General features: G+C 45.3%; 2 protein-coding genes across 4 annotated transcripts in view; both read left to right on the top strand.

Annotated features, from left to right (window-relative positions):
• The window catches only part of PRKAR2A (protein kinase cAMP-dependent type II regulatory subunit alpha), a 111,926-nt gene extending 107,150 nt beyond the window's left edge, over positions 1–4,776 (top strand). Inside the window, exons 10-11 of the mRNA XM_042978874.1 lie at positions 15–156; positions 859–4,776. Coding sequence (XP_042834808.1) covers positions 15–156; positions 859–992 — 276 coding nt within the window. The 3' untranslated portion in view covers positions 993–4,776. The remainder of the gene's footprint in view (positions 1–14; positions 157–858) is intronic.
• A 12,823-nt stretch (positions 4,777–17,599) lies between these two features.
• Positions 17,600–27,998, top strand: part of IP6K2 (inositol hexakisphosphate kinase 2) — a 30,992-nt gene continuing 20,593 nt past the window's right edge. The window contains exon 1 of one of the 3 annotated variants that reach the window (XM_007088480.2): positions 17,600–17,701. Coding sequence is in view for 1 of the 3 variants with exons in the window: in XM_042978872.1 (XP_042834806.1) it covers positions 20,603–20,616 (14 nt within the window). In the remaining 2 variants the exon portion in view is untranslated. Of the gene's footprint in view, positions 17,702–20,288; positions 20,617–26,560; positions 27,022–27,998 lie in introns of those variants that run through there. The other 2 variants (XM_042978872.1, XM_015540432.2) reach the window with 2 other exon arrangements.

Here is a 27,998-nt window from a genome sequence, read left to right as displayed (position 1 = left end):
TCCACCTGCCCTAGACTAAAGCAAACAAGGATGGTGGGAACCAGGAGGTCGAGATTGCCCGTTGCCATAAGGGGCAGTACTTTGGAGAGCTTGCACTGGTCACCAACAAACCCAGAGCTGCTTCAGCTTATGCAGTGGGAGACGTCAAATGCTTAGGTAAGAAAAATAAATTCTTTATGCATAATACTTTTTTTTTTCTAACATGCAGTATTTTTTTCCCAGCAGCAAGCCTTGACTCCACCAGTTCTCTCACACACCCAGGCATGAACAGCTTGTGGGACCAACTAGAAATGGGTATATATCCTTTAGCAATACAGCAGTATAGCCTGTGAAAAGAGCAGAAATGGAGGCAGGTGTCCAGGATTCTGTAGGGATCAAGAGAAAGGTGCTGCCAGGCTCTGCAAAGTCACAAACCGAGATGACACAGTCAGGCTGTACTCACGTAGAAACATCCCTCCTTTTTCCAGGTGCCCAGGATCCCACAGTCTTATCCCCTGTAACGTGAATGGGTATACTTAAGAAAAAGTTTGCGGGGCGCCTGGGTGGCTCAGTGGGTTAAGCATCCGACTTCGGCTCAGGTCACGATCTCGCGGTCCGTGAGTTTGAGCCCCGCGTCAGGCTCTGGGCTGACGGCTCAGAGCCTGGAGCCTGTTTCAGATTCTGTGTCTCCCTCTCTCTCTGCCCCTCCCCCGTTCATGCTCTGTCTCTCTCTGTCTCAAAAATAAATAAACGTTAAAAAAAAAAATTAAAAAAAAATTTTTTTAAAAATTAAAAAGAAAAAGTTTGCATGTGGGAAATGACTTTGAATTAATGATGTAGAGAATTCATTCTCTCGTGCACCTCTTTTTAACAATGCAGTTATGGATGTGCAAGCATTTGAGAGGCTTCTGGGGCCGTGTATGGACATCATGAAGAGAAACATCTCACACTACGAGGAACAACTGGTGAAGATGTTTGGCTCCAGCATGGATTTGATCGATCCCGGGCAGTAGGTGTGCCACACCACAGAGCCTTCTCAGTGTGACACCAAAACCTTCTGGTCAGCCACAGAACACACATGGAAGACAGACACAACAGAACTGTTCCTGCTGTTGCCACCGCCACTGCCATTGCTATGGCCGTGGGCATTTAGAAAACTTGAAAGTCAGCACTAAAAGATGGGCAGAGGTTCGACCCATACCTCCTCCACTTTGCTTCTGAAAGCCCATTATTAGACCACTTGTAATGATTATTCCAACCCAGTTGTCACATCTTTCGTTCAAAACGGCATGTCTCTCCAACAATTTAAGTGCCTGATACAAAGTCCAAAGTGTAATCATCTTCCTTTCCTCTCTGGCTGCTACTGTTGCTGTTGGAAGTCACCACAGGTCTGAACAAACCTGTGTATAACTGTAGACACCCACCCCCGACCTTTCTCAAGGGAGGAAATGTTGTAGCCCTCGATCTTCTCCTTTGTCCTTTGAGAAAGTCCACACGTTTGTTCACAATTGTAGCCTTTGGTTTTACAGTAGAAAATGGCAGCTGGTAGGACCGAGGTCTGTGGTCCTGTGGCATTGTACTGTCTGCTGACAGCTATACCCGTGACAGCTGTCTCCAAACTCATAGTGCTGTTTAGGAAAGGGCCCTGCCCAGGGCCCAGCAGGTCAGTGCGCCAGGGCACACCGATTGGTCATGAGGACCTGTGTTAGAGCAGAAAATTTAGGTTCAGCACATTCTTCACGTAGCAGAGAGCCAGGGAAGGTTTTCTGGGTTGGGGTGTTTTGTTCTGTTTTAGTAGGTTTTGTTTTGTTTTATTTATCTCTGTGCAGTTTGCATGAGCATTTCTAAGGAGCCAGGGTCTGGACGTGCCATCACTTTATCTGACCCAAATACTTCCCTGGGCGACTCCTGCCATCTTGTTCCCAGTTGTCCCTACCAGCTAATGGCGGTGTGCCAGCAAGAGGTTGTACTACTACAAAGAGAGCCCTTTCCTTCTACTCCGGTGTTATCACATAGCTTTGCTGTTGAACTATCAATTTTAAACTCTTTAAAGAAGAAGCAGCTATTTTTTTTTTTTGAAATAAAAAAAAAATTTATTTCTGTGTTTAGGGAATTCTTATTAGACCTATTCGCGTGTATCGTTTGTCAGCTGACTCAGGCATTCATCCTGAAGATCAACGCTTTGTTTTTAAAAATCAGAATTACTCACAATTTCATAGAATTACTGTAAAAACCTTTCTAATTAAGGTGTTGGGATATTTGGGGTTCCAATTATTAACCCCAGAGGAAAGTAATTTAGCTTATTTTAAAACTTTTTTAGCCTTTTAATTCTATCAGGTAGAATGCTGATGAATTATCCTAATTAAATATATTTCAGAATGGATTTTTTTTTCCTTCACAATGACTTAGAATCAAGAAACTACAAGAGATCCTAAGAGTAGTGTGAAGGCTGCATAGAGATAATTTGAATGTTGTAGCCAAGTTTATATTAAATCAAGAGGCCCTTCCCAATATGATTTATTTTTTAAATTTGTGTAACTCAATAGATCCCTAAGAGATCACATGCTGGGGCTTGAGTCATTCCTGTTATAGATAGTGATGGAGCCCACATGTCACTTCCATTGTCCACATAAGCCAGGCTCTCTGCTTTTGCCATGGACAGTGTGGTGGAGAGATTTCCGGAAGGGTGACCTACCACAACTTTGGTCAATTCTCCCTTTTTCTTGCGTTCTGTGATGTGAAAGCAGAAGGACTCTTTTCACACTGCCCTAGGTAGCCTGCATCGCAGGTCTCAGAATCGTGAGAGGTTGTAACTAATACCCCAAAACAGGCAGCTAGCACTGGGAAAGCCCATGTGGTTTTTCCCACGATTTTCCAAGGTTGTTCTTCTCCAGGGTGTTGCTTTATTATCAAGTAAGTTAGGAAAGCAGATCTTGCACTTTAGCAGACAGGAATCACCCCTGTTTATTCCAAAAGTGGCAGGTACATTGAGCTTTAGGAGCGTCACAGAGGTCTGGCCCCAACTATGTGAGGACACTGTTTAGATACTGAGCAGATGCCCTCTTTGTACCCCCCATGCCAGCTTTAGTTAGGGCTGGCTGTGAGCTTAGTGCCAGAGTCACTCCTGCAGGCTGCTAGGCATGGGCCTTTTCAGCCTGCCTCCTTGCACATCCCAGTTCAGTCTTCCTCTTCACAGAAGCCTCTTTGATACCCCCAACTCACTGATGGTTGCTGTTTTACAGCGTAAAATCCATCAGTCTTAAGTCCTCCTGCTCTAACTACAGATTGATATATAGATCATGAGTCCAAACCGTCACTGCATACAGGGCCCTTTGGGGGTTTGGCTTGAGGAAGACCTTAAAAGGACCAGGGTGAGTGAAACAGGATACAACCATTACCAAGGTGCCAGGAGTCTGACAGTGTCCCAGTTCTCTTTGCAGCATGGAGATTCAAAGGTGGCAGACCAAGCTCAGCTGAGGGCTCTAGTGTCCACATTATGTCAGGCAAGCCCTGAACTGTTGGGTGAGCCTCAAGGGGAGGAGCATATTAGGAAGAGATCCCTGTGTTAATTGTTTTACATTGTTCTCTTCCATGGGTTAGAGCTTCATGCCCTCTTTCCTGGATTTTAGCTATTGTTTGGAATGGTAAAGAATATTCCTGAGAGCCTTGAGGTCCAACCTACAGTATTATCCTTCCTTCTGGCCCCAGTTTATCACACCCACTGTCTTCTTTTGGCTGTATTCTCTGAAGAAAGGGTTGAAGTGGGCTATCCTCTTAGTTGATAGTCTTTATATATAAGTGCTATAGATTCTCAAGTGAGAGTGCAGTTTTTCTTTGAGCAGTTTAATGAGTGAATTCAGCAGCAAAGTGGCAAGAAATGGCTCTGTAGCCAGGAAGGGGTCATGTTCATCCTCTTATTGCCCAGATTCTCTGCTCACAATGGTAGTCAGTGAGAAGTGCCGCTGGTGCCCAGCAGCACCCTGGGCACACAAAATTTCCATGTCATGTTGCAGTGTAGAAACAATCTTCTCTCATTTCAAAAAAGTGAAAACATTTTTGCACAGAGAAGAAGGGAAAAGACCCATGAACGTCATCTTTTAATTTTTGTTTTCAGTGGGCTAATGTTGAAATTTTTGTTCTTGACATGTACTTGTAAACCATTCTTGACAAGATACAAGTTGTTTGGTTTTTCACTACAATTACCTCTTGTTCCTCCTGTCTTGACTGCTGACGTTCCTCAATGATTCTAATGTCTATTTTATGGGAAGCAGCCTTCCCCTGTGGGTTTCCTTTTACACACTGCAGGGCTATCTTTATACGTAAAAAAAAAAAAAAAAAAAAAAGAAAAAGAAAAAAGAAAACTGTCACTAACCTCATGGGGGATTTGCAGAAAACCATTTAGCCCACCTTGAGCAAAAGGTAGATTCCTCATTGTTTTCTTAAGCTCATTGTAATAAAAGAAATCTAATTCAGCATTATTGTGCTACCTCAAAGGTAAAATGTTTTAAGGTCTTTTTTTTGGTCCTGAGTTCTACACATAGTGTTTGAAATGTCTGTCAATTGGAATTGTTTTTAAATCATTGGGGACAATCTTATTTTAACTGTTTTACACTTACATTTTAATCTCAGAAGAATGAGTGATTAGAAAGTGATCAATTCTTGCTCTGTAGTATTGAACATATAATTAAATCATTGTTTGCCATAAACAAGGTTGGGTTTTTTTAAAAGGAAACTCTAGGGCTCGGCTTTGCTCTTGGTTAATAAAGGCTGACAAATCATGTCTGACTTTCTGGTGCAGCCCTGTGTTGTTTGTCCTCTCATTTCAGGGTTCCAGGCCATAATAGTACCCATCTGGCAGATACATTGTTGGGATTGGGATGTGAGCTCTTGAAAATTAGAGAGGAGACCTAGGAATATGTATTAGGGTTCTCCAACAAGAACCGATAAGGATTGTGTGTGTGTGTGTGTGTGTGTGTGTGTAAAGAGATTTATTATAAGGAATTGACTCATGCAATTATGGAGGCAGGCAGGTCTCATGATCTGTATGATGAGCTGGCAAACTATAGACCAAGGAGAGCTGATGATTAAATTCTAGTCTGAATCTGAAAGGTTAAGAACCATAAGAGTTGATAGTGTAGTTCCTTTCCAGAGGCTGGCAGGCTCAAGATTCAGGAAGAGCTAATGCCCCAGTTTGAAGGCAGTCAGGCAGGAAAATTCTCTTACTTGAGCGTCAGTCCTTGTGTTATATTTGGGCCTTCAACTAATTTGATGAGGCCCACCCACATTGGGGAGGGCAATGTGTGTTACTTAATCTACTGATTTAAATGTTAATTTCATCCCAAAACACCCTTACAGAAACTCCCAGAACAATGGTTGACCAAATATCTAGGCACCCCATGGCCCAGTCAACTTGACACATGAAATTAACTATGACAGCATGGTATTTGAGTTGTTGAAGATGGTGTGGAAGGGCATCCAGTATATCCCTTGCAGGGAAGATAAACTCACCAATGAAGCTCAGCGGAAAACTCCTGTCTGGCAGTGTTACTTCTACCATTTCCTTCTCGGTAACGTGGCTGTAACAAGAACTAGCAATGATTCTGTGATAACTCAGTGTGCCTGCAGTTTCTTTCCAAGTGACCAAAAGAAGCTGTTCTACGATAAAATCGTGTTCCAGTTTGATCTTGCCTTGACCTGGTGGTACACAAGCGTCAAGTAGTGGGTGAACATACAAAATATCCCCTAGGGGCTCAAGAAACTAGTAGTTGAACTCTCTCAAAGCCAAAATGGCCTTTAAAATTAAATGGTTTGGCCTTTGTGGTTTTAGTGGTGGTGTTGCTATGAACAGTTATTAAGCGCCAGGACAATGTTAAGATCATATTGTTCACAGTGTCAGAGTACATGTCACTTGAGGACTTTGCTTTCTTGAATGTTCTAACATGAAGCTCTGAATTTGCCCCATCAAAGGTACCTGAATATATCCTCGGTGATCTTAGTGCATTCATTTTATAACAGAATTAAAACAGTTTACTTATATTGTGATTAAGGAATCTGTGGTTGTCTCATAAGGCATCATGTTAAGTATAAATTTCGCTTCCTTTACCCATCTCCTCTACAGACAAATGCTCCGTCACAGATGACGGCACAGATACTGTTACCTGGTTATATGGGGGATATGCAGATAAAATGCAGGGTGTTGACCAGGAACATACTGAATAATAACCACTTGTGAATTTAGATGAGTATTACCCAAGTTCTAAATGAGAGTGTTAGAAATTCGGTCTGAACTCAGTTTATTTATTCATTGAGCACATTTTGGTGACCTGCTGTGGCCATTCCTGACACTGTGTTTAAACTCCAGGAATTAGCAAGAACAATGATAGTAAGATTCACCAAGGCATTCTGGACCTTTCTTCCACTGATGATGGAGCCCATGTTTCCAGACTCACAGGCAGCAGCCCGGATCTCCTATTTCAAGGATGATCATGTTCCCAATACCTTATTGCTTCCCTTGGTCGTGCTGTTTTTCTCCTTCAGGGCTGCCATTGCCTCTTCGTAAAGTGAGTGCCAAGCATGCACTATCCCTCACTGCTCTAGCCCACATCACACCATTCTGGTTACATAAGCATCTGAGGCACTGTAAAAGGAGAAAGACTAGATTTGAGATTTGAAGGAGACTCCCTCCAGGTAGGGACTCCTCAGAAATTGTCACCGTCATCCTAGTCATCCTAAACATCATGGTGAAACTTGGCCAGAGATGCCTTTTGGGTCTAGGTTGCATTTTGTAATGTCATGTGCTAAAAAATCAAACTTTTCTGAAATTTGTTTCTACTGGGTGACATTTCTACCCCTTTTTCTTTGAGTTCTTCCCAACCAGAATCCTTGCTCCTGTGAGCACTTCTTTCTCTTCTATCAAACCAGTTATCTGGCTTGTCTTTAAGTGCATAAGTCAAGCAGTGCCCAACCCATTTGTAGACTAGAGGGCAGGAGGCTGCCCAGGCTGGAGTGTGAAACGAAAGGAGCTACCCACAGACACTAGGAAAGCCAGGACCTGACCCCACCAATCAGTCCATCCTGATAGGCAGAAGGATGGGCATTTGCCGGTCAGCTGTCGGGGAAGGAGGTCTAAGTAGTACCAGCCAAATCTCCATGGCCTTCTTGGCCATCGCCCTACCACTTCCTCCCTGTGCAGAATTGCACTGAGCCAAGGGTCAAAAGTCACTGTGTACTCTGAGGAAAGCCAGATCCAGCAATCTCCTTTCTGGCCAGGTCCTCAGGCCCCCAGAATGAGGAAGCAGGGATTTGCAGTTGGTTATTTTTCTGGCAAACTGGTAAAAAGGAAAAGCTTAAGTCTAGACCCACCAGACAAGCAAACCAGCACTTTCCAGCATAACATCCAAGCATAGCTAGCCTGGACATTTTCATTTTGAAAGTGAAAGGCCTAGGCTCAAGGGGACATCTGCAGCACACTCTCCCATGCCTGCCATGAGCCCAGCCTGGGCAGCTGGAGGAGTGGGGGACCTGATGCCGAGGCTTGGATCTGTAGGACAATCAGGGCAGAGGCCTTTGGGGCAGATGTGCATCAATCCCAAGCAAGATGGAATAGCACATGAGCCACGTTGGACTCCTGGCGTCCTGTCCCAGAGCTGGCCCACAGCCCCATGCCCACGATGCAAAATGAGGCCACATACAGACTCATATGACCCCAGATGAGGGGCTGTTGAAGCTTCCAGCTCTGGAAGCCAGAGTGCTCTCCTAACCAGGACAGAGCTGGGAGACAGAAAGCACATGACCCCCAGCCCCCCAACTCAGGGCACTGACCCTTCAGAACTCAAGATGGCTCCACTGGACTGGCAGCTCCAGGCTAAGGCTGGTCAGATGAGGAGTTGGAGACCCTCCAGCACCTTGGCTTCCTCTTCTGTAAAGAAGGAAGCAGGCTATTGGAGGGCATCCACTCCACTGCCCTTGGCTTTGCCTACATGCCTTGGCCCAGTGGAATTCCAGTCCGGCCCCTCCCTGCCTGTGCTGGGCCTAGGCCCAACCACAGTAGGGGGCTGGGGTTCAGTGGCTGGTATGGTCTCTCCCTTGTGATCACTTTAAGCTGGGTATCTCTGGCTCACAGCAAAAAGCAGGCCCACCCCCTGACAGAGAACTGGCCTCACAACTGAAAACCTATGTGAGTTATTCTCATACCTGAAAAATGGATAAAGCTAGTTTTATATCCCAGGAGGGCTAGCCTTGCACCTGGGAACTGGTCATAGGCCAGGTTTACAAAGTGAAGGCAAAGGTACATTAAGAGTGCCAGAGTAGGGCTCGCTGAGACCAGGCGGCCTTCCAGCACAATGGGAATTTCCAGTGTCCTTTGTGGCTCTTTGCAGCCTGGACATGGTGAGGACGAGGTGTGTGTCCAGGACAACGTGCTAGGAGCCGCCTCCATCCTGGTCCTGTGGGAGCCTTTTCTTGGTAATTTTCCTGCCTTTTGTTCCATAACAACAACAACAAAATCGGGAGTGATTTGCAGCCAGCCCCTCCCCAACTGGCATACTTCCCAGGGCTATGGATGCAGGGGAGGAGGTAGGGTTGTGGGGGACCTGAGTCCAGCCCCTGCCCTGGTGGGAACATCATGTTCTGAACTGGGCTCGGAGCTGCCTGTACAACCCTCTGACACTGGGGACCTCGGGAGCCCTGGGCCCCGGGGGGTTGAGTTGATAGAGAATGGCCAGCTTGATTTAAGGAACAGGCAGGGAAGGGTTTCTGATAGATAACTGACCCCAGAACAGCTCTACCCACACACTCCCTCCCGACCCTTTCCCTTTCCCTGGCCCTGGCCCTGGCCCCAGCAGAGAGGAGCCCTCCCTTCCTCAATCCCAGGCCAGGGCTGTGTGGGAAGAACAAAGTGGTCCCCAACTGGGATCTCTAGCACAGAAAGGCTGCCTCCATCTTCTGGTCCAACTCTCACTCCTCCACTTTTGGACTTCTTTCGCCCTGGCAGATCCCTGCCTGGGGCCCAGCTACTTGCACCCCAGAGACAAGGTCTCTGCTTAGCAACCTCCGCCACGCTTCATCTCCAGGCCCCTTGCAGTGCTCGCTGTCTGGCCCTTGGCTCATCCTCTAACCTTTTGTACCCCTGCCCCCCTCGGCAATGGCCTCACCTCATCTTTAAAGAACACAGAAACGATGGGTCAGAAGCCCCGGGCTCCTCCTCCGTTCCCCATGTGCCCCCCTAGCTCCTGCCCCACTGTTCTCTTTTCATGGCAAAAGCCTTGAGACTTCCCTATAGTCGCCTCCTCACCTCCTGTTCTGGCCACAGTACAGCACCGCGGTCCCCAGAGATTTACAAGAGCGGAGCCAAAGCACATGCTGGCTCCCCAGAGTCTTAGCTGAAGTCACCACAATGGACTCCTCCCTCGTGCTTCAAGGACCGACCACCTTCTCAGGAACATCCAGTTCTCCTGGTTTTCTTCTCACCTCTGTTGCCAGCTTTAACTCAGACTACAGTTAAATGTTGAGTGTCCCAGGGGCGCCTGGGTGGCTCAGTCGGTTAAGTGTCCGACTTTGGCTCAGGTCATGAACTCACGGTTCGTGGGTTTAAGCCCCGCGTCGGGCTCTGTGCTGACAGCTCGGAGCCTGGAGCCTGCTTTGGATTCTGTGTCTCCTTCTCTCTCTGTGCCTCCCCTCTGTCTCTCTGTCTCTCACTCTGTCACTCTCTCAAAAATAAAGATTAAAAAAAAAATTTTTTTTTTTTTAAATGTTGAGTGTCCCAGGGAGGGCTCCACTCCACTCCCCACCTTGGGACCCTTCAGCATTTTGTTAGAAGCAGTGTGGCTTTGGGTGTTATCTCCATGCTGCTCAACCCCAGGTTTATACCTCCACCTGGGACACTGTGCCGAGCTGAGTGTCCAGTGGTCTGGGCTGGGATCCCTCCCCTGGGCTCCTCACTCTCCACCCACTGGGAACCTTCTGCAGTGTTTGCTTTGCTTTGCCTTTTTTTTTTTTTAATTAAAAAAATTTTCACAGTGTGGAATATAACTAATACCGAAAGGTACATAAAACAAAGACATTCCGCTCAATGATTTCTCACAGGCCAAACACTCCTGGCGCCCTGCAGTGTCCCTGCGGCTCTTCAGTCATTCCTCCCTGCTCTGTCTTGGCTTAATATAAGGTGGTCATTACCTCGATTTTCTTGATCGTTAACCACTTAAACATGCCTCTCTAAAAAAACACTTTCTTGGGGCACCTGGCTGGCTCAGTCACTGGAGCATGTGACTTTTGATTTCCAGGTGGGGGGTTCAAGCCCCACATTGGGTGTAGAGCTTACTTAAAAAACAACAACAAATAAATAGCCACTTTCTTCATATGGTGATATAAACACCTATAATTAAATGCATAAGGGAGAACCCATCCTAACTGCTGGGTCTTAGCATAGTCTTTATCTTTTATCCCTTGAACAACACGGAGGTTAGGGGGCACCAACCCTCTGCACAGTCAAAAAAAACCCATGTATAACTTTTGACTCCTCAAAAATTTAATTGCCTACTCTGTGCTGACAGCTCAGAGCCCAGAGCCTGCTTTGGATTCTGTGTCTCCTTCTCTCTGCCCCTTCCCCGCTTGTGTTTTCTCTCTCTCTCTCTCTCTCTCTCTCTCTCAAAAATAAACATTAAAAATGTTTTTTTAATTTAATAGCCTACTGTTGACTAGAAGCTTACCAATAACATGAACAGTTGATTGACACATTTTGTATGTTATATGTATTATGTACTCCATTCTTACAATAAAGTAAGCTAGAGGAAAGAAAATCATAAGAGAAAATACATATGCAGTACTGTACTGTATTTATGGGAAAAATATGCAAATAAATGGAGTCCAAACCTGTGATGTACACGGGTCAACTTATACTGACATAGAGTGGTTTGCCTTTGTTGTGTACATTAGGCCATTTTGTACCCACTTTTCTGCATCTTTCTTTTCTCATTCATCTCAACTTGTTTCAAGCCCTCCAATTCAAGTGGTGTTATTCCAATTACTTCTTTTTGATGATGACATAAAACCTGTCCCCAAGGGACACCTGGGTGACTCAGTCGGTTGAGCATCCATCTCTTGATTTTGGCTCAGGTCATGTTCCCAGGGTTATGGGATCGAGCCCTGTGTTGGGCTCCACGCTAACCATGGAGCCTGCTTAAGATCCTTTCTCTCTCTCCCTCTGCCCCTCTTCCCCTCTCCCCCTCTCGTGCCTTTCTCTCAAAAACAAAACAAAACAAAAACAAAAAAAACAAAACAGGGGTTCCTGAGTGGCTCAGTTGGCATCTGACTTTGGCTCAGATCATGATCTCATGGTTTGAGCCCCAAGTCGGGCTCTGTGCTGACAGCTCACAGCCTAGAGCCTGCTTTGGATTCTGTGTCTCCCTCTCTCTCTGGCCCTCCCCCGCTCACACTCTCTCTCTCTCTCTCTCTCTCTCTCTCTCTCTCTCTCTCTCAAAAATAAAAAAATTAAAAACATTAAAAAAATTAAAAACAAAACAAAAACAAAACTCTGTCCCCAGACTTTTTGGTACTTCTCCAGTGAAAGGTGGAGTTTAATTTCCCTCTCCTTGAACATGTATCCCAGACCTAGTGACTTTGCTTCTAATGAATAAAATGAGGCAGAAAAGACACTGCGACTTCTGAGTCTAGGTTAGAAAGGGGACACAGCTTCCACCTGGCTTCTTCTCTCTTGGGACAACCATCCTTGGAATCTAGCCACCAAGTTGTGAGGAGGCCCAGGGCACATGGAGGCCACGCGTAGGCATTTCAGGTCTCAGCTCAAGCCTCAGCTGACAGCTACACCTCAAGTGAGGAACTTTGGATGATTTCCGCCCAGCTTTCAAGCTGCCCAAACTGATGCAGCAGAGAACAGTTTCTGCTGAATCTTGCTCAAATGGCAGATTTGTGAGCAAAATAAATGTAACTGTTTTAAGCCACTAAAGCTGGGTAATTTGTTACATAGCATAGTAGCCAGAAGAGTGTGAAGGCACCAAAATGTTCCTAACGATGGCCTTGTGGATGGGCCATCACTTTGCAATTTTTTTCCCACTACACATGATGTAGCAATAAATATCCCTGACCATATAGCCCACATCTCAGTGCTTTTATTTCTATAAGTGAGAATCCAAAGTTTGCGACTATAGGGTTTAAAGGCGTTTGCATTTTTATTTTACTGGGGTTTGCAAAATTGCTTTCCAAAAAGTTGTAACCAGTCTTTGTCAATAATGTTGGGACAAATCCTTTTCCTTACATCCTGGAAAGCAAGAGTTGGTGCAGTTCTTTTTAACTTTTGCTAGTTTACTAAATATAAAGTGACTTACCTTGTTTCTCTTCTTAAAAAAAAATTAATAGCCAGGGTGCCTGGGTGGCTCAGTCAGTTAAGCGTCTGAGTCTTGATTTTGACTCAGGTCATGATCTCACCGTTCATGAGATCAAGCCCCACATGGGGCTGTGTGCTGACAGTGCAGAGACTGCTTGGGGTTCTTTCCCTCTTTTTCTGCCCCTCCCCAGCTCTCGTGTGTGTGTGTGTGTGTGTGTGTGTGTGTGTGTGCGCGCGCGCGCATGCATGCGCTCTCCCTCTCTCTCTCAAAATAAATAAACATTTAAAAAAAATTAATAGCCTTGGGGTGCCTGGGTGGCACAGTCGATTCCTGATCTCCGCTCAGGTCATGATTTCGAGGTTCGTGAGTTTGAGCCTGTATTGGGCTCTGCACTGATGGTACAGAGCCTGCTTGGGATTCCGTTTCTTCTTCTCTCTGTCTTTCTACCACTTGTGCTCTCTCTCTCTCCAAATAAATAAACGAACATTTAAAAAATGTTCAATTTAATAGCCTTTTCTTAAAGGAGTGGTTTCAGGTTCATAGCAAAATTGAGCAGAAAGTACAGAGTTCCCATATATCACCTCTTTGCCCCAACACACAGCCTTGCTCACCATCAGCATCCCACATCAGTGTGGTATGATTGTTAGAATCAATGAACCAATATTGACCTGTTATCAACCGAAGTCCAGAGTTTACGTAGAGTTCATTCTTTTTGTTGTACATTCTATGGGTTTTGACAAATGGATAATGACATGAGCCCACCATTATAGTATTATACAGAACAGTTTCACTGCCCTAAAAAATCCTCCGTGTTCCACCCATTTATTCATCTCTCCCTCTCCCTCAAATGCCTGGCAACCACTGATCTTTTTATTCTCTCCATAGTTTTGCCATTGTTACATTTTAACTTTGATTTGTATTCCTTGCCTTCTGATGAACTTGACTATTGTTTCATGTTGTGAGGTTCTTTTGGTCGCCTCCCAATACCCTTTTTCTCCTTATCTTTGCTAATAAATCCAAATTGTGTCCCGGGGCACCTGGGTGGCTCAGTCAGTTAAGCATCCAACTTCAGCTCAGGTCATGATCTCACAGCTTGTGAGTTTGAGCCCCACGTCAGGCTCTGTGCTGACAGCTCAGAGCCTGGAGCCTGGTTCAGATTCTGTGTCTCCATCTCTCTCCGTCTCTCTCTCTCTCTCTCTTTCTCTCAAAAATAAACATGAAACAAAAATTAAAGGGGCACCTGGTTGGCTCAGTCGGTTAAGCATCTGACTTCAGCTCAGGTCATGATCTCATAGCTGTTGAGTTCGAGCCCTGGGTCAGGCTCTGTGCTAACAGCTCAGAGCCTGGAGCTTGCTTTGGATTCTGTGTCTCTCTCTCTGCCCCTCCCCCGCTCATGCTCTGCCTCTCTCTCTCTCTCTCAAAAATAAATAAACATTTTAAAAACTTTTTTAAAAAGGGTAAAAAAAAATCCAAATTTTGTCCAAAGTGGCAAGTGTCCGGTTTCAAGTGATGGATGAATCCTGACCCCATTCCCCGACCTCTAAGATTCTTAATACAATTTTCTGTAGGAAATTTCCCATCTAGTACAATTCCTATACTTTTCATAATAAATTATTCCTAAATATTTTATAGCTCTGTTATTGTTAATTGAATATTTTCCTCATTTTTATTGATTTCTAGGGGCTTATTTGTAGGAAATTTTTGACATATTTTTCTTGTATTTACTACCTTAACATTTTCTCTTATTAATTGTTGTAGTTTTCAAAGAAGTCCTTTTGATTTTCTAGATTTCCAATCATGACATTATGCAATCATGAATGTTTGCTCATTCCATAATTCCTTTATGCTTATTATTTTTTACTTTACGATTTTATCTTTCTATTCAATTGAACTATATGAAACTACCAACTACCTACTACTTTCCTCTTTTTTCTCTTTTAAGATGTAATTCATTCCATTTTTTCTCTTGGTAATTCGGAAACTTCACTACTTTTTCCATTACATTAATGGCTACCTTCTCCCTCCGGGCATGAGGACTGATCCTTCAGGATAATTTACCTGTTATGGGGGAGAGTTTAAGGCCAGTTGGCCCTTCCTCCTTGGTAGGTAACTCGTTCTATCTACCTGTGAGCTTGTACAATGTTGTCTTTCTCCTTGGAGTTTAAGAATTCACTATAGTCTTTCCTTTTCCATACTGCCTGGGAATGAGGCCAGTACCTCCCATCTGCAGACACAGCTTTTTCTTCAAGTCAGAAAAGTTTTTCTTCTATCATTTATTTGGTTTGTGCCTCTATTTCAGCCATCCCTTTTTCTCCTTCTAGAACTCTTGTTTGCACAATAGGACGCCTGGATTTGGCCTCCAGATCTCTTGTCTGTGGTCTGTTCCTTCATGCCTTTGAGCTTTCCATTGAACTTTGAGCTATTTCTTCCATTAGACCCAACCACTTTCTTCATATTCCTCCAACGTACCAAACTTGTTCTTTCCTTGGGGATCTTTGCACTTGTTATGCTTTCTTCCTGGAATGGCTTCTCTTTCCCTGCTCAGCCAGGCCTCTAGGTTCATCTTAGCTCAGATGTGCCCTTCTCAGATATACCTTTCCTGCTGCATTGGACATAAACACCATACTCTGGACATCAGCTTGGTTCCTTTTCTTCATTATTCACACTGCCCATAATGAAGCTGGGTTTTTATTTGTTTGGCTGTTGTTGTTGTTTTTACTGTTGGATCCATCCTTTACTTCCCCACACTCCTCACTGTGGGGCAAGGACTCTATAAATCCTTCAAATTCTTGCTGTGTCCCTTCTTCTCATGTACCTAGTGTCTAGCCCAGGTCACCCCTTGGTAAACACTTATGGAAGAAATATAAGAGTGAATTAATGCGGGGCTGCCCCAGGGAGACTCTACTCTGTCCAGCCTCAACCCCACACATAGGAGCATTGGAATGGGAGAGTGGGTCATCAGAGGAAGGTGGGACAGTGCTTATCTGTGAGGGCTTGAATGACTGGTGCCTGTTGGGCTTTTTTTATTCTGTGACTATAGGCAGGGAACAGGAGCAAACGCTGGGTGGGGCTTCCTAGCAACCCTGCTGAGTGTGGGGACCTTTGGGCCTGACCCAGGCAGGGCTAGCCTTGATCTGGGGTACTCTCACCCTGCCCCAACCTCCCTCCTGCTGCCCCATTTTAATTTTTTTCCATAGCCCTTCTCATTTAATACCACATGCCATTCTTATTCAGTCAGCCAACAGGTACTTCTGGAGCTTCCTTGGTATTTGAGGTGCTCAGGATATATCCATGACTAAAACAGAGAGATTCTTACTTCACAGGGCTCTTGTTCTAGTGGAGGAAACCACGCTTCCTATAAAGGATAATAAATGCTTTCATAAAAAAGGTAACTGCTATGGAAAGGAGTGGAGCAGCATAAGGGGATAAAGGTGATCTCACGTGCTGGTTGAAAGGTGCCTGTTGCAGTCTGAAATGAGGGACTTCGAGGGCATTTGGGTACAGTCCTGTGGAAATCTGCAGAAAGCATTCCAGGTATGGGAACACCTGGAGCCCAGCTCCTGAGCCAGGGGAGTGCGTGGAGTGTGATATGTGAGAAATCGAGCTGCTGAGCAGAGGAGCCGGAGATGAACAGGGGAGACGCAGCCACAGAGGTAATGGGGGATCATAAGGCCCCTGACAGCTCTGACTTTTCCTTGGGCAGGTGCTACTGCAGGGCTCTGAACAGGGCGAGAGGGATTCTGATTTATGTATTTACAGGCTGGTGTGTGGAGAATGGACTGCAGGTGGCAAGAGCAGCAGCAGGAGACTGGAAGGTGGCCGTGACATTGCCCTAGAGAGAGAGATGGTGGTGGTCTGGGCTGGGTGGAAGCCATGGACCTGGCTAGAAGTGCTCTCATCCTGGGTAGATGATGCATGGAAGGAATAGGACTTCTTGAATGTAAATGGAAAGAAAGTAGTTAAGAGGTACTATGAGGCCTTTGGTCTGAGCAATAGAAAGGACTAAGCAGTCATCACTTTGAGCTGGGGGAAGTGAGGTAGAGTGTGTTTGGGGGATGAGCCAGAGCTAGGGTGGCGCAAGTTGAATTTGAGATGCCAAGTGGAAGTCAGAGTGCAGATGCAGAGTCTACAGCTGGGCATTGAGTGTGGCCCTCAGGGTCTGGACTAGACATACACTTTTGGGAGTGATGGACATGGAGGTGGAATTTGAAGCCATGAACCTGGATAAGATTATGACAGAAATAATGTAGACAGAGAGAGGAGGCAAAGAGGAGGAACCAGTGAGGTGAGAGGAAACCACAAGGGCATGGAGCCCTGAAACTCACAGGTAAAGTGTTTCCAAGCGAAGAGAGATCAGCTGGTCACAGGAAGTCGTTCTTGCCCATTCCTATAAAGGCAGCCACCCGCCACCCCCCCCCCCTCCACCTTTGAACCATTTTGGTTCAATGCTATATTTCCAGCACAGAGTATAGGTATTCAGTACCTATCTGTTGAATAAATAAGCATATGCATGAATCCACACCTCTGCAACCCCCCCAGTGCACATACAGCATGGGGCTGCAACGTTGGCCTCATTTACAAAAAAGTGAGATCAGGTAGGAGGCTCTGACCACTCTCAGTAGCACCTCCCTCCCCCCTCGAATCTGCCAGCTACACTGACATGCACTCAGGTGGGAGCTCTTCTGGCCAACCCATATGACCCAGGACAAATGAGCCTCAGACAAGTCACGCAGTGTGGAGGGTGGTAGGGCCTATGTTGGCAATGGGTCATCTGCCAGTCCCCAGAGGACTCCACAGTCATTCCTCTGTCCACCCCTCTGCATCCAGTCATCCATCCACCTGTGCATATAACCTTCCTTTGCTCACCGTCTACAGTCACTCTATTGCCCATCTTTCCATCCAACCACATCCAGTCCTGTGTCCCGCCGTATGCCAGGGTGAAGAACTTCGCAGTTTGTTGCAGACTGCCTCAGTATTAGTCTTGGAAAGCCCACATCCCGGGAAACCCTTGGCCTCTGGAAAAATGGGACACTTGGTTGAGCCATCCGTTCACCCAAGCATCCCTAGCACCCCACATGCCCCAAACCCATCTGTCCACCCTACCACCCACCTGACCTCCCCCTTGAAGGCAGGCAAGGCTCCGCCCCATCCCTGGCCCCGCTCCTCGCCCCGCCCCTCCCGGAAGCCGCTGCCTCGGATCCCGGCGCCCTAGCAACAGCGCTTTTCGCGCTGCCCAGTCCGCGAGCTGGGCTCCCGGTGTGAGCCAATAGCGAGGGGCTCCGGGAGCGAGGCGCGGTGGGCGGGGCTCGGCGCGGCCGCCGCCATCTTGATGGGAGAGAAACAATAGGACGGAAGCACCGCTGGACGGGCCGAGGCCGCAGGTAAGGCCCGCCTTGTCCGGCCTAGGGCTCTGCCGCCCTGGTAGATTTGGTGGAGGATGTCTCCGGGCCGTTCGGGGGCGAAGTCTCTGGTCATTAGGAGTGTCTCCGAGTTATTTGGGGAGGGGCTCTCCCGCGATCTTGGGGGCGGGGGGGATCTCTCAGGGTCTTTGTGGGGCCGGATATCCCCGGTCATTTGAGAGAGGCATTGTTTCTTCAGGTTACTGGGGGGAGACTGTCTCCCCTGATTTTGAGGGACAGAGTCTTCTCTGGTCATTGAGGGGTCTCCCAGGTATTTTGGCGGTGCAGGATCTACCCCGGTCGTTGAGGAGGTTTTCTCGGACCTTTGTGGGGGAACGATCTCCTGGGTCATTGCTTCCCAGGACAGCGGCGTCCGTGGTGTCCCGGGTTATTGGGGGTGGGGGGGTTCTCCTTGAGTCTGCGGGTGGAGGAGTCAGCCCACCGCCTCAGGTGCCGTTTACCTGGGGCCGGCAGATGTGCAGCCATTTTGAGTGTTGAGTGCCAGTGGGGCCTGTCAGCTGGTGTACGGTGAGGAAATCTGCCCACCTTGTTATCCAAAAAAGTCCCAGAATGGATCAGAGGACGCCTTCTTTAATAGTGATAAGCGTCGCCGTGGGTGGAGCTTTCATTTCTTTCACATTGGCTTAAAGACTGCTTTTGTCTCTTGCATTCTAAGGGTTTGTATCATTTCCCTCAGTTTCCTGTATTAAGAAAGCTGCACTAGCAGACAAATGAGGGCAAACGTTGCGAAAACAAAATGTGGAAAACAGAAAACCCCGTGCTCTTACCTACCAGGGAAACAGAACTAGTTACTGCTTGGAATGAAACATTTTGGTAGTTGTACATAACCCAAGAATAAAATAATAGTTTGAAGAATGAAAGAATAGTTTGAAGAAAAAGTACTGAAACTTTTCAAAAGTGGCTAACAGAAATGTTGCAGTTCACCAGCTTTATGATTTTTTTTTTTTTATGAAGCACCATGATTACAGTGATTTTGATGAATTCTAGTATTTAAAGTATTTGCATTTTTAGTAGGGTTACATTTAAGTGACCTCAGATGCTTATTTACATGGGTTGCTGCTGTGGAGCTCGTATAATTGCATCCTGTAGCCCGGTGTTAAGTATGTGAAGAGAAGTTTCAGGGTGGTGGTGTTACTGTTTTAACTTTAGCCACTATCAGAATTAGAAACCGACCAAAATGACTACTTGATCATATTTGACCTAAAAGGCCAGTTGATGGCTTAGTGACTTTTTCTTTGGAGAAAAAGTCAGTTGAACTGTTAACTGTTGCTCCAATTGGTTTATTTGCCTTGTGACTTTAGAATTCACAGGAATTGTTAGAAAGAAATCAAATGCATGAGAGCCAGCACTAGAGTTGAGATAATTGTAAAAACCAGTTCAGCAGATGTAATAGAACTTCTGTGCGTCACCATTTCGTAAGTGACAGACCGGTACAACTGTATACTATCCTGGGGTCTGTTGGGCAGCGGAATGTGGGAGGAAGGAGCAACCGCTGACTGGTGAACCTTAGCCAGTCTCCCTTGCAGAGGGGTGCCAGAGCCTTCTGTAGGCACCAGAGATGTCACTGGTATCTAGGCAACAGGGATGAGCCTGAGCCTCCCTGAGGCCAGCTTACTGAGGTGAAAATTTTCCATTGTTGGGATCATAAAGAAGATGCTCTGGGGAAGAATTTTCCCTTTCAGTGAAGTTATTGTACCTAGTGAGATGATCACCCTAACAAATTGAGCACATTGTTTTACAGTGGATGGTAAGCAGATGATTTCTCTTGTGTGATTACGTTTTTGTTTTTTAAATAAATTATATTTTTTGCCTACTTGAATACCAAGTAATAAAAGTAGCAAGTAGTATTAGTATTTTGCAGTATACTCTGGGAGCAAGAAAAGGTCCTGTTTCCACAAAATTGAATTTATAGTCCACCTCAGAGTTTGAAGGAAGAGACAGTCTCCTAAGCTTATGAACAGTTGGTTTGGTCTGTCATCCATCACTGGCTTCTGTAGTTACCAACTCCTAGTCCATCTTGTTCCATGTCACTCTGCCTGTCACTCCCCACCTTAAAAAAAAGCTGACTTTTTTTAGGCGGCATACCCCTAGAACATATTTTATCCATAAGTATTTCATTGTGTATCACTAAGAGTCAAAGAGCTACCCATGCTATCTACAATGCCATTTTTTCTGCCTAAAAACCAATGACAGTACATTCTTTTTTTCACCCAGATATCTGGTTGTGGTCAAATGTCCCTGATTTTCCCGTAATTTTTTTTTACAGTTGATTTATTCATATCAGGGCCCAAATAAGATATGCGCATTGCATTTGATTGAAGTGTCTCTTTTGTTTCTTAATTTTATATATGCTCATTCTGTTTTCCTTATAGTTATTTTGTTATTATTGTTGTTTTTAATTTTTTTAACATTTATTTATTTTTAAGACAGCGAGCAGGGGAAGGGGCAGAGAGAGATGGAGACACAGAATCAGAAGCAGGCTCCAGGCTCCGAGCTGTCAACACAGCGCCCGACTTGGGGCTCAAACTCAGAAACCATGAGATCATGACCTGAGCTGAAGTGGGATGCTCAACTGATTGAGCCACCTAGGTGCCCCTCCTTGTAATTGTTTGGTTGAAGCAATTGTCATTTATCTTTTAGGATTTCCCATACGCTGGCTTTTGCTGATCACACCCTGTGCTTGAGACCTTTTCACTATGGTGGCTTGGTTTGAAGGGATTCTTCGTGTAGATCTTTTCAGCGAAGAAGTTGGGAAGGCTTTGCCAAAGCTCATTCAGAACTGAGCCGCAGACTGTGAACTCTGAGGGGTGTCAGGGACCTAAAGGGCCACACAGTGCAAGACCCTCCTCCTCTCTCTCTGTCATGTGGTCCAAAGGGTATGTATGAGACCTAGATTTCCCATGTGAAACTGGGAGGAATTTCTTAACCCATGGCTTCCAGGGAGGGGGTAGATGTTCTGCTTCTTTGTCTCTTTACAGACCTTCTCTCACACTGCTCAGGCAGTTCTCACCTATAGGGGCCCTGACCCAGTGCTCTTCTTTCTTTGCACATTACTCTTAGAGTGCCTTCTGTCTTCCCTTTGTAGGCTATTCCCAAATCTGTTTTCGAATTAGGTTCACTCAAGCTGCAAATCCATTGCTCCCAACTATCTGCTGAACATTTCTTCTTGGGTGTTTGACCATCCCCTTATATTTAAGTGTCTGCAGCTCAACTCCGTGAATTCATGAACAAAAACATCCTTGTTCTGATGTGGGAAGGGTCAATATTTGACTCATTCCTCTAATTTGATTCCCTGTGTCAGGAGTTCTGAAGATAGAGTCCACAGTTGCTCACATCCCAGACTGTATGTAGAGTTCAGTGAGGGTGTGCATTTTTCAGGAGAGAGGCCCACCCATCTCAGATTCTTGAGGGGGTCAGTGACCCCCTAAAGGGTTAAGAACAGTGTGGTACACCTAGTCATCTACCAAATCCTGTTTCTCTACTTTCACCACCCCCTTCCTTCTTTAATTCCCCTGTGTGGGCTGGCCACCAGCCTCCCTCGGTACATTGGAGAAGGCAGGAGAATCTGTGCCCTGCTGAGTGCCACTGAATGTGGGGAAATCATTCCAGGTGGGACAGGTGTCTGGAGAAGGCAGCTCTGGTGTTTTGGGAGCTCCAGAACCTGGGGGTTCTCAGGACTCTTTCCTACTCCCTGCCCCTGGGATGACGGAGGAGAGACCCTTGAGGGAAGGAAGCCTAGGCTGGGAGAGGCTGGAAAGATCAGCTTGGTCTTGATCCTTAAGTCCTCCTAGAGGTTGAAGCTCTACTAGGGGTACTCCTGCTATCATCTCCTCTAGCAGACTCTCAGGCTCAGGACTGTGAAGGCGGTGTTGCCTCCTTCTCTTCCACCTTTGGTTTTGACATCTTCAGGTAACCAGATACTAAGTTCATGAGCCCACAAAGTTACCTGAAACATGTCTATGGTGTAAAAGGTAACAGAGTAGCTTGAGAGCTTTCTAAGCACACATAGTTTTTCTTTAAAGGCTTATTTTTCTCCTCTCAAACCTCCTTTTTCACACGTGCTTCTTTTTTTATGTTTACTTATTTATTATGAGAGAAAGAGCATGAGTGGAGGAGGGGCAGAGAGGGAGAGAGAGAATACCAAGCAGGCTCTGCACTGCCCATGCAGAGCCTGACATGGGGTTCAATCCTACAAACTGGGAGATCATGACCTGAGCCAGAATCAAGAGTCGGACACTTAACTGACTGAGACACCCAGGTGCCCTTTCACATGTGCTTCTAATGTGTATAAGAATTCTGTTTTGTTTACTCCTTAAGTAAGAATGCAGACAGTAGACCCCAATAGATGCTGGTTCCTCTGCCACCGTCCCTCTACCTATGTCACTGCAGTAGTGACCTGTGAAACCAGGTTTTCCCTTTTCTCTCTGCCAGCTTAATTTCCCACAGTCCTTGGTGGCTCACGGACATTACAGGGCAGAGTGAAACTGGGTGCAACTTCTATGCTTTGTCCCAGCAATTCTACTTCTAGGAATTTTCCTACAGAAATACTTCCACAAGAGTGCAAAGACAGCTACAAGGACACTCATTGAATTATTATTGTAATAAATAAATTAGTGTCAGTAGGGAAGTTAAAAAATGCATTATGATTATGTGTAAATATTATGCTGTCTTTGAAAGGAATTCTGTATGGACAGATACATGGCTAAGGCATATAGTTTAATGGGGAAGAATAGCAAAACAACAAATGTAGAATGATCCTACTTGTGTGGGAAACTGGAGTAGTCAGAATCATAGAGGCAGTTGAATGGTGGTTGCCAGGGGCTTGAGGGAAGGGAGACTGGACAGTTAATTGTTTAATGGGTACAGAGTTTTAGTTTGGGAAGATAAAAAGTTTTGGAGATGGGTGGTGGTGATGGTTGTATAAAATGTGAGTGTACTTGGTGCCACTGAACTGCACCCCCCAAGCAGTTTAAAAGGGTGAATTTTAGGGGTGCCTGGGTGGCTCAGTCGGTTAAGTGTCTGACTTAGGCTCAGATCCTGATCTCACAGTTGTGAGTTCAAGCCCTACGTTGAGCTCTGTGCTGACAGCCTGGAACCTGCTTCAGATTCTGTGTCTCCTTCTCTCTCCCCTGCTTGGATTCTGTCTCTCTCTCTCAAAAATAATAAACATTAAAAAAATTTTTTTTAAGGTGAATGTTCCATTGTTTCACACATTTCATCACATTTTTAAAAAGGTGAGAGAAACAGCCAATTTTACTGGGGGAGATGGGGGGAAGCAAAGTAATACAGCCTGATCCTGTTTATGTAAAGAATAGAAAAATGCATGGAAGAAAATCTGCAGGATGAAGAGACTAATAATGGTGGTCATTTTATCACACTTACAACCAGTTAAAAATCTTTATTTATTTATTTTTTTAAAAAATTTTTTTAAACGTTTATTTATTTTTGAGACAGAGAGAGACAGAGCATGAACGGGGGAGGGGCAGAGAGAGAGGGAGACACAGAATCGGAAGCAGGCTCCAGGCTCTGAGCCATCAGCCCAGAGCCTGATGCGGGGCTTGAACCCACGGACCGCGAGATCGTGACCTGAGCTGAAGTCGGACGCTCAACCGACTGAGCCACCCAGGCACCCCAAAAATGTTTATTTTTTAAAAGGCTAAACAGGATATCCTTTGGCACTCCATTCCTCTGCCTGGCGTTGAAGCCTCCTCTCTTTGCACTCCTTCCATGAGCACAGGCTTAGTATGCCCTTATCGCCTCGTACTGTCAAGTCCCTCCTGTGACCTCCATTTCCCAGTGGACTCTGGAGGAACACGGCAGTGGGTAGAGAACAGCCCACGTTTGGGGAGTGCACTGCATGCGAGCCAGGCAGGAGGCTAGTTGTTTTACTCTTGTTCCCACCTCAGAGCACCTCTGTAAAACTGTACCATGCCTGGTGTACAGATAAAGACAGGCACCAAGAAGAGGTAACGCACCGTTTTTACCCCAGTGTAAAGCAGGCCTTACTTTGCCAGGAGAATTTTTTGAGGGGCGCCTGGGTGGCTCAGTCAGTTAAGCATCCGACTCTTGGTTTTGGCTCAGGTCATGATCTCATGGTTAGTGAGTCTGATCCCCGAATTGGGCTCTGTGTTGACAGTGCGGAGCCTGCTTGGGATTCATTCTGTCTGTCTGTCTGTCTGTCTGTCTGTCTCTCTCTCTCTCAAAACAAACAAACGTGAGAAAATAAAAATAAAAGAACTTTTTGATACAGCCCAATAAAAATAAAAGAATTTTTTGTATAAACTTAGAGTACTTGGAAAGTTGGCCTCCCTACAATATTTATTGTTTTTAATTACACATACACATTTAGTTATTATCTAAACAAAATGTATTCCTTTAGAAGTTATACTTTTTACCCACATATTTCATGAATTTTGTTCCAGCTTGTCTGTTCGCATCTTTGCCATTCTCAGAGCCACATTTGGAGGTGCTCTCCTCCTTTTTCAAAAAAATTTTTAATGTTTATTTTTGAGAGAGGCAGACAGTGTAAGCAGGGGAGGGGCAGAGAGAGAGAGACAGAGAGAGAACAGAGAGAGAGAGAGACATAGAATCCGAAGCAGGCTCTAGGCTCTGAGCTGTCAGCACAGAGCCCAACGCAGGGCTCAGACTCCTAAACCAAACCGTGAGATCATGACCTGAGCTAAAGTTGGATGCTTAACCGACTGAACCACCCAAGCGCCCTAGAGGTGCTCTCCTCTTGAACATTTCCTTCTCACTTCTTAGTGGTAGAGATGTGACATTGTTACTGGAACTGCTACCCTGAACTGGTTGTGATCTCTTGGGTGTGATCCTGTTACTGTGTTGATATATGTATATTTTTCTAAGTAATAAGTATATTTTCTAAGTAACAGTATTACATACCATATAATGCATCCCAAAAGGAATCCTGTATCCTTCATCCTCAGTGTAGCTCCCCTCCCTACTGGCTCGCTCTCTCTCTCTCTCTCTCTCTCTTTTTCTTTTTAATGCTTATTTATTTATTTATTTATTTATTTATTTATTTAATTCTTACTTATTTTTGAGAGAGCATGAACAGGGGAGGGGCAGAAAGAGAGGGAGACAAGAGGATTTGAAGCAGGTTGTATGCTGAGAGCAGAGAGCCCGATGTAGGGCTCAAGCTCACAAACTGTGAGATCATGACCTGAGCCAAAGTCAGACTCCACCCAGGTGCCCCCTCACTGGCTCTTCAGTCTTCCTGAAAGTCTTCTCACCTTGGCCTGTTTTATTTTTTTTTTTTTTTTTTTATTTTTTTTTTTAAATTTTTTTTTTTCAACGTTTTTTATTTATTTTTGGGACAGAGAGAGACAGAGCATGAACGGGGGAGGGGCAGAGAGAGAGGGAGACACAGAATCGGAAACAGGCTCCAGGCTCCGAGCTATCAGCCCAGAGCCTGATGCGGGGCTCGAACTCACAGACCGCGAGATCGTGACCTGGCTGAAGTCGGACGCTTAACCGACTGCGCCACCCAGGCACCCCCTTTGGCCTGTTTTAAAGGGCACCACTGCACTGGGTTAAGCTCTGGGGATGGAGGGAGGAAGCAAGCTCTTCCTGGTGTTGGTTGTGATGATATACCCCACAGGTACTTGCCTTGGGATCAGGGAGGCTGTAGCACATTACCATTTTGCCATTTTACATGGGAGGTTGGAGGGGAGATGAGGACATCTTTTTACCCAGAAAGTTTGTTGGACCTGACCGTAGTCCACATCTGGCTCAAGTGCACCTTGGGTTCATTTTTCTGTTTACAGACATTTTCTCCAATCTTTTTCAAGGTTGTGTATTTGTTTTTAATGTAAATTTGCATAAGTAGGGTTCTCTTCTAAGTGAAATTAAGCTAATTCAATTTTACAAGTAAGGATTAAGCTATGGTGACACATGAGCATTATCATTATATGCTGGCTAAAAGTTAATATTCTAGTAACAAAAAGTTTTTGTACTTAATGCCTCTGAGATGCCACTTAGTTAAGATTGAAATGGTTGGGAGGATGAAAGCTCCTAAATGTGGTCTCCAGGTCAGAACAGACAGCAAAACAAGCATGTGGTTAAACAGAAGTCATGCCTTGGTTTGATTTTAAATGTTCATGAAATGTAGCTGTTGGTGAAGATACATAGCACCTACAGCATCCTGCCCACACAAAAATAGAAGTAACAGCTCCAGCAGGTGCTCATGGGACCCTCACTATGCTAAGTCTTTCACCTGTGTTCTTTTTGTTCCTGGGGTAATCTCATCCCACTCTGAACTGAAGGATTTGAGGCTTTGGGTTGTTTTTGAAACCCTTGTGACTTGGAGATGGAGCTCTAGTACCTGCTGTCATAAACTCCTTAGGACAGCCGGAATCAGTCTGGGCCTCTTGGGCTGCTTCTGCTTGCTTTCTGTTGTAGAGAATTCACAAAACTTTCTTTGCACTGCTGGGTTTGTTTGCTTGTTTTAACTCATTCTTGTGAATGTATTTAACTGAAAGTCATAATTGATCAAAATGGGAGGTTATTTAGTTTTGTTCTGTGTATCCATACATTTATCTTACTTCAGACACTAATACATGTTTTAGAAATTGAGTGTCCAATCCCAGGCCAAGGAAGATTAAAACTTTTCTTTTAAGGAAATAAGATGTGTTAGAGACAAAGAAGCAGAACACCTGGCTAGTGTTGCTATTTCTGCTCCAGACTTTTCTATCCCTAGCTGCACACTCAGAAATGAGGGGCCCCATGGGTTGTGTGAGCTCTGCCTTACTCTTTTGGGGAATGTAAAAATCTTGCATCCCCCTTCAAAGCTTGTTTTATAAGAATAGTAGATTATTTTTGTTTAACAAGTATAAAACTCATGCTAGATATGAATTTTTACTGTAACCCTCCTCCCTACCTTTTTTATCTGGGATTGAGATCCCAGGTCTATACAACTTTGGTATCTTTGCTAAGGCTGCAGCAACTTTTGTCTTGGGATTAACCTAGCTCCATGCCTGCCTTCTTTCACTCTGATGCCTATTTGTTTAAAATGTGCTTGAAACTTGGTGTCTGTGGACTGCACCTTTAGCTCATTCCTCCCCTTTTCATGAGCAACAAGTGATGCTGTATCTCTGGAGTTCTCAGTTTAGCTTCTTTTACAGGGTGCTCTGTGGAGGTGTGTGAACCCAGCACCTGTTGGTTCTCATGCTAAACAGAATCATACTGTTTCCTTGAGAGACTGTCTATAGAGTTACCCAACAAAGGAAGAGGAAGGGTGGATATAGAATACATGACCAAAGAATGTATGTATATTTTTTAAAGTTTGTTTGTTTGTGTATGTATGTATGTATGTATGTATGTTTATTTTTTGAGAGAGAGACACGCAGTGTGAGCAGGGGAGGGGCAGAGAGAGAGGGAGACAGAATCCGAAGCAGGTGAGCTTGTGAGATCATGACCTGAGCCGAAGTCAGGTGCTTAACTGACTGAGCCACCCAGGCACCCCTAAAGTTTATTTATTTTGAGAGAAAGTGAGAGAGAGAGCACCAGCATGGGAGGGGCAGAGAGAGAGGGAGAAAGAGAATCCCATGCAGGTTCTGCACTGTCGGTGCAGAGCCCGATGTGGGGCTTGATCTCATGAACCACTGTGAGATCATGACCTGAGCCGAAATCAAGAGTTGGCCGCTTAACCTACTGAGCCACCCAGGTATCCCAAAGAATGTATATTTGTATGAGCTTGAACAAGCTGACAGGAAAAACATACAGTACTCTTAAACCACTTAATTGCACACTGCTGAGATTATGGTCTCCTAAATGAGTTCTTAATGAACATTTTCAAGTTTTCTGCTGTTATGAGTAGAGGTTTTACATGTAAGGCGGTGAAAGATGTTCTTCCACGAACAGTATCTCTTCTCTGAGGTGAGTGCTTCTGGAAGAGAGATAGTGGAGTTGGTTGCCAACTCCCTGCTGAGGGTCTGGGTTTCTCTTCGTCTGTGTTCTTATTGGAGAGTATGGGAACACAAGTGCCTTTTCCCCAGGTCCTTTGAGCTGCCCCTGCCCCTGCCCCTTGTAGTATCTATGCTTGGCTTTATGGGACAAACACAGCAACACCTTCACAGGGTTGCATGCTTGAGGACCTTAGGGTTGATTGGGATGCTGCACCTACCTTGAGAGCCCAGGGGAAGACCGTAAGCACCAGATGCAGAATCCTGGGGCATTTGGAAGTGTGGACCTTGCAGAGGTGCCAGGTGGGAGCTGACAGACTCTAGTCCCTGAAACACTG

The sequence above is a fragment of the Panthera tigris genome, chromosome A2 (genome assembly GCF_018350195.1).
Source record: "Panthera tigris isolate Pti1 chromosome A2, P.tigris_Pti1_mat1.1, whole genome shotgun sequence".
NCBI classification, from domain to species: Eukaryota; Metazoa; Chordata; class Mammalia; order Carnivora; family Felidae; genus Panthera; species Panthera tigris.
Note: the sequence above shows the minus strand (reverse complement) of the source record. Positions and strands in the feature narration are given on the sequence as shown.